Source organism: Mus caroli, chromosome 18 (assembly GCF_900094665.2).
Source record: "Mus caroli chromosome 18, CAROLI_EIJ_v1.1, whole genome shotgun sequence".
Taxonomy (NCBI): domain Eukaryota; kingdom Metazoa; phylum Chordata; class Mammalia; order Rodentia; family Muridae; genus Mus; species Mus caroli.
In genome coordinates, this window is record NC_034587.1 from 55,655,459 (window position 1) to 55,666,295 (window position 10,837).

The 10,837-nt window shown below is 36.5% G+C and overlaps 1 protein-coding gene across 1 annotated transcript in view; it reads left to right on the plus strand.

The window, feature by feature from the left end:
- The window catches only part of Adamts19 (ADAM metallopeptidase with thrombospondin type 1 motif 19), a 195,127-nt gene that overhangs the window by 63,278 nt on the left and 121,012 nt on the right, over positions 1-10,837 (plus strand). Inside the window, exon 7 of the mRNA XM_021150815.1 lies at positions 8,736-8,779. Coding sequence (XP_021006474.1) covers positions 8,736-8,779 — 44 coding nt within the window. The remainder of the gene's footprint in view (positions 1-8,735; positions 8,780-10,837) is intronic.

The following is a 10,837-nucleotide window of genomic DNA, read 5'->3' on the forward strand; positions in this document are numbered from 1 at the left end:
GCTCTGTGGCTCCTGCCTGTCCCAGAAGCCGTCTGCCCCCGTGGTCCTCACTCTGACCTGTACAGACTAAGCTCGGCGGAGTCCCGGAGCCAAGATGGCGCTCCCTGCAGGGCAGGTCACTGTCCTCCGACTGTTATGTGATTCTTTAATTTGCTGCATTACCATAGCATTTGGTGTGTTTCATTCTGTATTTGTTTGCTGATAGGAAAAAAATTGAACTATCTGTTATTTAATATAAGACCACCTTAGGCTTCTTGCTCATTGATAATCAGCATTACAGACATGAATGTGCACCACATTTTTGATGACTAGAGACTCCTGTTTCATTTTAGTGTCATGACATTTCATAGATCCAGATAATATGTGTGTCATTTTATTGGAACATACAGGCCCTCTCTTCACCGAAGCACAGGAGTGTATTTTATGACTGCACCTCTCTTTTAAGCAATGCTCAGACTGTGCACGTTCATGGTATGTCTCTGTGAGAAACAGATTTCTGTAGCTATGTTGAGTGTTTTTTTATTGACCTACCATGTATATGTCACAACCCTTTCCTAACATCTCCCATCTACAGTCATATTCATACCCTGGATACACTTTGCTCTTGGAAATACATTTGCACCTATTACTTAGACTCAGTCTAAGTAATATGGACATGGACTCTAGGTCTAGGTTGACCACCAGATGAAGCTGGTCTTGGATGGTTAAGATGCTTTCACAAGGTCCACAATCACTGAAGAACCAGGCTGGAGGGAAGCCACCAAAGAGGGACATGATGGGAATTTCACCCTCTTATGTTAAATAGTGATTTGGAACCTGTTACTCTAGACTTTATATGCTCTGAAAAGGCTGGACTCAGTTTATGAGCAATGTTTTCCCCCTTTGTTTCTATAATTAAAGCACTCTTACATATCAACATACAATTTACTGTTCCTTTCTTTCCCTTCTACATAACTTTCTACAAACTCCCGAATTCACAAGGCCTCCTCCTTCTCCTTGTTAACCATTTGATATATCCATACTCCTTCATCTACCTAAGATTCAGGGAACATATATGGAAGAGGAGGTGGAAAGATAGTAAGAGCCAGAGGTACAGGATTTCTGCTGTGAGATTGTTTCCCCTAGACATGACATGGAAGTTGCTCACATGAAGTTTCAACAACACGGCTGTTTAAAGAAAACCTGAACAGCCCCAACAACAGCTGATAATCCAAAAATATTTGGAGGAACAACTTTTGTTTAGAACTTTATGCTTAGAATATAATGACCAAAACATACATGGTAATACTAGCTGTCCCTGTAGAAGAGATCCTGCATGTGGGGCATGAAGCAAGAGCTCTGCTTTAAGATTTAACTTAAGGCTGTCAAGGAAACATTCAATTTAATGGACTTCCTAAATTATAGCCCTAGAAATTAGGGTTTCATATGAAAGCAATCTTGCTTGCTTGTTTTGCCTAGAGGTACAAGTTTAAGTTTTCAGATTTTTGTTATTGTTGTTGTCGTTGTTGTTTTGGTTTTGGTTTATTTTTCTCCTTCCTCCCTCCCTCCCTCCCTCCCTTCCTTCCTTCCTTCCTTCCTTCCTTCCTTCCTTCCCTTCTTTTTAGGTCTGTTGAAGGGACTGTTACAACTTTACCTTGAAAGAAGTTTAGCTGCAGGTGTAGCATTCATGAGATACATTTTTGTATCTTTGCTGACTTACATGGACTTCATTCTGATTTTGCAGAGTTTTCACAATGATCTTCTTCTTTGCAACTAAAATCATAGGCATGAGAACTTTCTGGGAAGACAGCAATCAGATTATTTAGCTCCCCAATGCTTGTTTCCTTTCTCTTTGCTATTTCCTTTTTAACAATTAAAAATTAATTTTACTTTGAGGCATCCGTTCAGTTGGAACAACAGACTTCAAAGCATGTATCCCTAAGAATCCACCTTAATTACCCAGGAGAAAATTAACTGTCCTGTTACTGATTTAACAACATGAAAGCAATAGTATTTTGAGAAAAATTTAAATTTCTGCAGACTCACTTAAACATTGCACTATCAGTAGTACAGAACTACACTGTAATTAGGCGATAGTATATCTTACCTCTACATATGTCTGTTGCATTTTGGGGATGGGCCACACCCATGACAGTCTGATAAGATTGACTCTTTTGGGCACAGGTTTCTTAGGTATAAAGGGTAACAGAAATGGATGAAGATGTGATACTAAATCCCACCATAACTAGGAGAAGGGTCAGTGTTCAAGAGAGCCTCAGCCCACCATAGTTGAATTCGCATGAGTTACTGGAAAGGGATCTCAGCTAAGATGCCCAAAGGAATTAAAAAAGAAGACCTCTTGATTCTTTATAAAGAAACCCATATGATAAGTTACCATACTCATATATTTGTAGTATAAGACCACAAATAATCTGTGCATTGTAATATTAGGTATAATTGCATGAATTAATTTCATATTATATTTCCTTGTGCCTAGAGTTACAAAGATATTTAAAGTGTGAACTTCCTCGCATCAGTTAAACCCTTTCAAATTACTCTTGCAACTAGAGCTGATTTTATATTTGTTTCGTAGAATAGTTTTTGTCAGAAATGTGCTGAGAAAAGATGAACATGTTCATGATAATTTGTATTAAAAACATTTATCCCGATCTCATTTTTTTACCCACCACTACACATTGTGTTTTACCCTAAACTTTTGAAAGAAAAATAATTTGTCTCAACCACAAATGTTTTGCAATCATTTATAATATAATATTCAGTTGAATTAAAATGCCTTCGAACAGGTGTTAAAGGTTAAGTAGCTTCATGCTGAAGTCTTGGCTATCAGTCCTAGCCTTGAGGATGTAGAGGCAAGAGAAGCAGCCTGACTAATGAGACAGTGGAACCAGTCTGGCTCATGATCAGCTACATGATACCCTGTTGCAAAGTTCCCCTTCTCTAAGAAAAAGAGATGGGGGAAATGGGGGTGGGTATTTGTAAATGTGGGACTGGGAAGAGAGGAAGGAGAAGCTCTGTGATCAGGATGCAAAGTGAATAAAAAATTAGAATAAATGAAAAAGTAAAAAAAAAAAGAAAATACAAAAAGAAAGTACTCAATTTTAATTGACACAATGAGAACACATTATTGAGACCTTGATACTAACCTTTAAATGATTTGATCAATGTTTTTGCATATTATAAACTATAATGAAATTATACATGTATCCTCTTTCCCCTGCATTTTGGCATTTGTTAAACAGATCTATCATTTTATGACACTTAATTTCTATCTGGCAGGTCACAGATTGAGTTAATTCTGCTTAATTCTGTGGTTATCTAGTGACCAGATAATGCTCCATTTTAGAACACTGATAAACTGAGTATAAACTATAAGACACATCTCTTATGTGCACAGATTATCCATACACAAAGAGATCTATCAAGGATCAATGCAACTTTAAAAGGAAATACAGTGGCTGCTGGAGGAAATTTGACCTTGGAATTTGAAATGCTTCCTTTGAAGGATTTTGCACATCTTGTTTCATGATTTTTTTTTTTTTTTAGGTCCATACAAGGGAAAGCTTTCAAGTCTATGCAGAGTAGGAAGTAGACATGAAATGATTACAGATGGATATAACTCATGGATATCTAGACCTTTTCTGAAAGTGTATGTGTGGCCAAAGCTCTGCCAAGAGCTACACACTGTCAAGAAAGGATCCCTCTGCATCATATGATTATGGGATAGGTATAAAACGCCTTCCCAAGCAATCGCTCGATAAATTTGTGCTTGAAATTTAATCACTTAGTAAAAATATCTTCAAAACTGCCCAGGAAGATCCCTCTCTCAATGTATACCATACAAAACCAACTCGATTAAAGAACCAGTGATCGAGTTTTAATTAATTCCACAGGGCACAATCAGGTCATCTTTGATTGTGAGAACCCAATGTAACAATAAGGAGTAATACAGTAAAAATCAATGACAATGATAAAAAATAATCATGCTTACAAGATTAAGTATAAAGATGTCGGATATACGACAGTGAAATACTTGGAATACAGCATACTCGCTGTGAATACTGAACATAATACTATAAAACTATGGTACTTATGTCTAAAAATGTCAAGTTGTTAGTTGGGCATATGATTAGATATAGATGAATAAAACCTTAGTGAGATAGGTGGTGAATCTGGGGGCTTCATTCAGAAATGGTTAAGACCTATAAAAAGCTGTCAAGTTGCTGAAGTGAGGCAAAATTGAATTGATGGACATATACCCCAGGATGTTCTAGGGGGAACGGAGTAGGAAGACTGTCAGAGATATTCTTCCTTTGTCAGAGATAATTCCCTCTGTTCATAGATCCTAAAAATTGAAAAGTATCCAAAATATTACAGAAGATAAATAAAAATAATACCAGCACCTCAGCACACCTACATACGACAGAAGAGTTACCCAAGGAAAAGAAAAGTCAAAACTAACCAGAAACCCAATGCATGAAATAAGAGCAAAAATTATACGATGGTGAATATTAGCTAATATTTATGAGTGAGAGAATAAATGAAATCATATCTTTTATGTTCTGTGAATCAATAATGCCAACCTAAAATTTTCTCTTCAAAGCCAGGCATATGTCACACACCTTTATTAATCTCAGTACTCGGGAGGCAGATGGAACCTTGTGAGTTTGAGGCCAGCAAGTAAGACCATGTCTCAAAACAACAACCATGAAAATTCTCTAATAAGAAAAGTCAGCTTTCTATTTGGAGTAAATTACAAGATCTTGAAATTGAAGGAAACAAAACCTGGTCAATTTCCTATTATGGAGGTTTACTTTGTTACACTTAGAACAAATGATGATCTAATTATAGATTGTTATCTAGTTATAAAAAAAGGCAAGCTGAAACTGATAAAATAAATTATTAAACAGACGGACAAACTCTGAAGTGAACATTGGTGGTTTGTAAAGATACCTACTTTGAGATCCTGTGAATGAAGATGGATGCTGGGGAAACAACTGAGCTGGGGTAAAATGTCTGCTGTGTAGTCATGGAAACCTGAGTCTGATCCCCAGAATCCAAGATGACAAATCCAGTATAACAGTTCACACATGTAAGGTCATCACTGTGGAGACAGCCACAGACACAGCGTGACCCCTGGTGCTCACTGGTCAGCCAGCTTAATGCACTTGGTGAATGCCCAGGCAGGCCAATTAAAGTTGTATTTAGATAAATAAATTGTAATGTGACTAATAAGCAACAGCATCTGAGATTGATCTTCGACTTCCACATGCATGCCCATACATATGCATGTTCATCCACTTACACATTGGAACCAGCACACACAAATAGACTTGCCCATACATAAACACAGTTCCAACAAAATAAATGAATAGATAGATGGTAGCTATTATCCAAACCTAAATGAAACTGAAGTTTTTTTTATTTATAAAGCCTACACTTGGTGTCTGAAATAAGAAGGTTATCACAAGTTTAAGGTGTGCCTGGGCTATATTGCAAGCACTACTACTTAATCCAGAGCTACAGAGCAAGACTTTATGTCAAAAAACCAAACAAATGGGAAAAAATGCAATAGAAAATGAGAAAAGAGAAAGAAGATGCTGAATTTAAAACATTCTGTGCACCTTTTCTGTTTCTTTTTTAAGGAAGAAGCCAAAGATAAATTTTTAGCTTTTAGCATTTAAACCATCCTTAAATAATGTCATCCTTAAATACTCAGGCTCTCCTCTCCAGACTCTGAATACATTATTTTACACACGGTATAAAAGACTGTAGATGTAGCTATGTTACAGTTAAGAGCAGAGAGTCCTGATTTCTCTGTTGGAACCCAATATAGTCATAATGGACATAAAGGGAAAAGAGAAACTTCTAGAGGGCCCAGTACACTGTATGATACAAAGATTTTTAGCCCAGAACATATCTCATCTCAGACTTCTGCTCTCTAGACTAGAAGTACAAAATTTCGTATTGTTTGTAGCTTTTATGTTATGGAATTTACTATAGCAGTGATAGGAAATGGCAAGCAGCATCTCCTTGACATTGTCATGGTGACCATGTATTAAATATAAACTGTGCTGGAGAGATGACACACAGTTAAGAGAGCTTACTTCTCTTCTAGAGGGCTCAAATTCAGTTGTTAGCACCCATGTTGGTGCCACACGCTTACAACTGCCTGGAATTCCATTACTAGGGGATGTGACATCCTCTTCAGGCCTGGGTCAACACCAGTTCACATATGTACTAAAGGGAAAGTAGCCATAATTAAAAAAAAAACCAGCAAATTAATCTTATTTTGCAACACTAGAGGAAAAAAGTGAAAAATAATATCAACAAGGACCAAAATAGCAAAGAAATGAGGGAAAATATCATCATAAATAAGAAAATAAATCCAAATAAGCTGGTAACAAGTATATGTTATCAATAGATTAAATCACTTATAAGAATATTATACTGAGATCTTTACATACTTATTCGTGTTCTGTTTGCAAGAGAGTCATAGAAAAATAAAGAATTAAATCTGACACAAAGGAAAAGTTGCCTAGCATCTGACACACTGATGGTTGAAGTATAAGGGAGACTCTAGTTAAGATTTGTCAGCTTAATACAAAGTAGACTCCCCTGAGAGGATGGAACATAGGTGGAGGAAAAGCCTTCATGTGATTTACCTATAGGCACGTGCATGCCCTAACCCTTGTGTGTGTGTGTGTCTGTATGCCTGTGTGTGTGTGTGTGTGTGTGTGTGTCTGTATGTCTGTCTGTCTGACTCTCTGTGTCTGTGTGTGTTGGGAGGAGTGCATAGTGGGTGGTCCTACAGTTTAACAAAGGTATAAGAAAGCAGCTGAATTCATGAGCATAGACGGTATATTAAGCACCATTCTTCATGGTTCTTGTCTAGGCTCGTTGAGTTCCCACTTTGGCTTTCTTCAATGATGGACTGTCCTTGGGGCATATAAGACAAATAGCCTTTTCTCCCACAAAATGCCTTTGGGCAGTGTTTTATCATAGTACCAAAAAAGCAAACTAGAACAAGAGGTAGATGTGATCTTTATCCAAAAATAAGACCAATAATTCAAGATAGATAAAGTTCATAAGAACTTAGAGAATTTAATAAATCAATAACTTAACTTTGAAGTGAGCAAAACAAAAAATTAATAGGCACTCACATGGAAACATCAAAAACTTATAAATTTAATGGAATTTTAACATTTCATTTTAATTATAAATGCAAAAAATTAATCCAACTTTATTTTATTAAGCAATTCTGTCTCAAGACATGTAATAGGTTAATGTAGTTAACATGTATAGAAATCTGTTTGAGAAAATAATGCATTTAAATATGCAATGGAATTTACAAGACAAAAAGCCCACTGAAAAAACATGGAGTTTGCTTTGGTATAGAAACTTTTTCAAAAGGTTATTTAGTGTGCGTGTGTGTGTGTGTGTGTGTGTGTGTGTGTGCGTGCGTGCTCAAGTGCACACATGTGATTTTATGTGCAGCAGAGGCCGGAAGAGGGCATTGATCTGTAACTGGAGTTACAGGTGTTTATTTTGAATCTCAGCATCACTATATGGATGCTGAGAATAGAGTCCAGGTGCTCTGCAAGAGCAATTAGTGCTCTTAATTACAGATTCATTTCTCTATATCAGCACATTAAGTTTTTAAAGCTTTTTTTCTAATTTACAATGGGATTCAGATTCCATAAATAATAGTGGCCTTTAAGCAAAGTTAACTTTTGATAAAACACACAGCCAGGAGAGAGAGAGAGAGAGAGAGAGAGAGAGAGAGAGAGAGAGAGAGAGAGAGAGAGAATATCAGCTGTGTTAATATTCTTAAGATGAAAAATCAAAGGAATAGGATTATCACTCAGATACAAGAATGGCATCAACAAATATAATTCATCAAAAATTTCATATATGCCTGACATTTTTATTACCTTATGTAGGAGATGCATTTAACTTGTACAATAAATATATAGGCATGGCCTCTTCAGTTTAGATGGGGTGCCTGAGATGAGAGGTGGTTAAGAACATTGTTTAATGTCACACCACTAGCGACAGATAGATAAATAATAGTTATTTAATATAGCATATCCCCTACACTAAACTGTGATTATGTTCTCTAAATTGCGGTCTGTGAAATCCTAAATATGTGGAAACAAGAGTAAGTATTGCCAAGGAATGCTGTAACAGGTAGCACTAAAATTAAGAACAAAATATGAACTATAATTCAAAGAGTTCATTTGAAAAATACTAAATTCTTCATGCTTATTCAAACATGTTTTTCAGTGTTTGAAAATTTTTGCATTGGAAAGTCTTGAAAAGGAAACTGTGGATGTCTTGAAACAGTATTCCTTACTAGTAAGGAGTAGTAAGCTCTTAACATGAAGTTATTTTGTAAGACGGAGTAGTGTTATGATATTTTCACATGGTAAGTAATTTACCATGACCATAAACTATGGTTTTGTAACAACAACAACAACAACAACAAAAATGCAATGAAAACTTGCAGAAAATTCAAAACAAACCAGGGCTTTGGTACTGCAGTGGTATCTACTAACTGGGAAGATATCTCATATTGTTCTGATAAGTCATCTTTTCAGATCTATTCCTTCATCTTATTCTGAATTATATTAAATTTGAGGGAATATATGATGTGGCTTATGTAAATAAGTCTCATGATGACTGGCGATTGTCTGAGAGAATCGATCTTTACTTTGATTTTCTACTTTTCCTTCTAGGAAAGATTTCTGTGTCCACAAAGATGAGCCATGTGACACTGTGGGTAAGTGTCTCTGAAAAAAAAAATCAGTTTGAGGCACACTGGAGAACTTAAATGGATCAGTTGCTTAATGTAGTAAATTATTTGATGGTGTTGACTTGGATGGAATAATTTTGCAATGTCGTATGTATATCTATTGCAACTATATGTTAATTCTGATGTTAGCCCTGCAGTTCTTTCTAGTGATACAGATTAAAATCATACATAACCTATGCAGTGGAGAAATTTTTACATGTCTTTTAAGATTTTTATCAATTTTTAATATTTTACCCAAAGTTACACAGATAGTCAATAACATTCTATTCTTCCTCCCATCACAAGTCGAAATACATTTATAGCATGAGAACAGATTATATTGGAGTCATATAATGCTTCAAGTTCTTAGAGTATAAAAAAGAATTCCCTTACTTTGAATGACTAGTGAAGGTCCTTTGAGCACCAAGTAGCAAAGTTTTATCACTGTAAGGTTACCCTGGAGTCAAGAGAATATATGTAACTCTCTTTCTGATTATTGTATGATATCCTCATGTATGTCTGTTAAAACAAATGCAACTCTTAGTTGAAAACTTACTTATTACAAGAAACCAGACAGGGAGAGATAGATCAGTAGTTAATAGCATTGTTTGTTCTTTGAGAAGACCTGGGTTCAATTCCCAGCACCCACATGGCCGCTCATAGTTACCTCTAATCCATTTCCAAGGTATCCATTTTCCTTTTCTCATTTTTGCTGGCAGCAGGCATGCGCATAGTACATAGCTATACATGCAGGCAGAACACATATACACATAAAATGTATATGTCTCCATTTAAGTAGGAGCCACATGTTATCATATATATGAATGTATATTCTTCCATTCTAGCTTATGTAGATGTAAAGAAAAAGTGTTATTGCTAAGGTACATTCAAGAGTTATAGTCTTATTTTGGCAGTTATCAGGTAAGGTTTCTTTCTATATGATAGCAAGGGTTTAACTTATCCATCTTTGAGTTTTCATTTCTGCATTGCAAAATGGGCAATCAAAAATAGATAGGGTTAGTGCAATGGGTCATGAGTTAATAGCACTTGTTCCTCTTCAGAAGCCCCAGGATCACATCCAGCATCTACATGGTGGGTCACTAGAGCCAACAACTACAGTTTTAATGACCCAACCATCTTCTGGCCTCCATAGGGACCAAACATGTCCGTGGTACATGTACATACATGCAGACAGAACAGTTCTACATATAAAATATTTTCAGGTGGGTAGAATCAACTGATCTACTATGGATATTTTTTAAAAGAAATCTAAGTGGTTCTACTACTTTCATTTCTTATCAGTATCCTCTTAAGTTTAAATTCTCAGACAAAACATGAAATATAAGTTACAGAGCAAAGGATGGTGATGGGATTGAGGGGTTGCTTGGTTCAGAAGGGACTGTTAGTCAGATAGGAGCTAGGAGACCCAAGGAACTTGTATTCACTCAGACATGCTTTTCCTCAGGTTTTCACATTCTTCCTTTCCTTTTCTTGCTTTTCTTTCCCCAAATACTAAAATATAGCATGGTGTTCATCATCCTGACCATGGGATAGTTGACCACCAACCATTCTTGTCTCAACAGAGATGCACTTTCCTCCACTTAAGACAGCATGTTACTATTCATACACAGACCTGTAGTATGAAATATTTTATGTGCCTGACCCCTTAAATGACTGTGCTCTTTGTGTGTGTGTGTGTTATGATCTTCTTTTTATTTATCTATTTTTTAATTAGGTATTTTCTTCATTTACATTTCAAATGCTATCCCCAAAGTCCCCCAGACCTTCCCCCCCGACTCCCCTACCCACCCACTCCCACTTCTTTGCCCTGGCATTCTCCCGTACTGAGGTACATCAAATTTGCAAGACCAAGGGGCCTCTCTTCCCAATGATGGCCAACTTCTGCTACATATGCAGCTAGAGACACGAGCTCTGGAGGAACTGCTTAGTTCATATTTTTGTTTCACCTATAGGGTTGCAGACCCCTTTAGCTCCTTGGGTACTTTCTCTAGCTCCTCCATTGGGGGCCCTGTGTTCCATCCAATA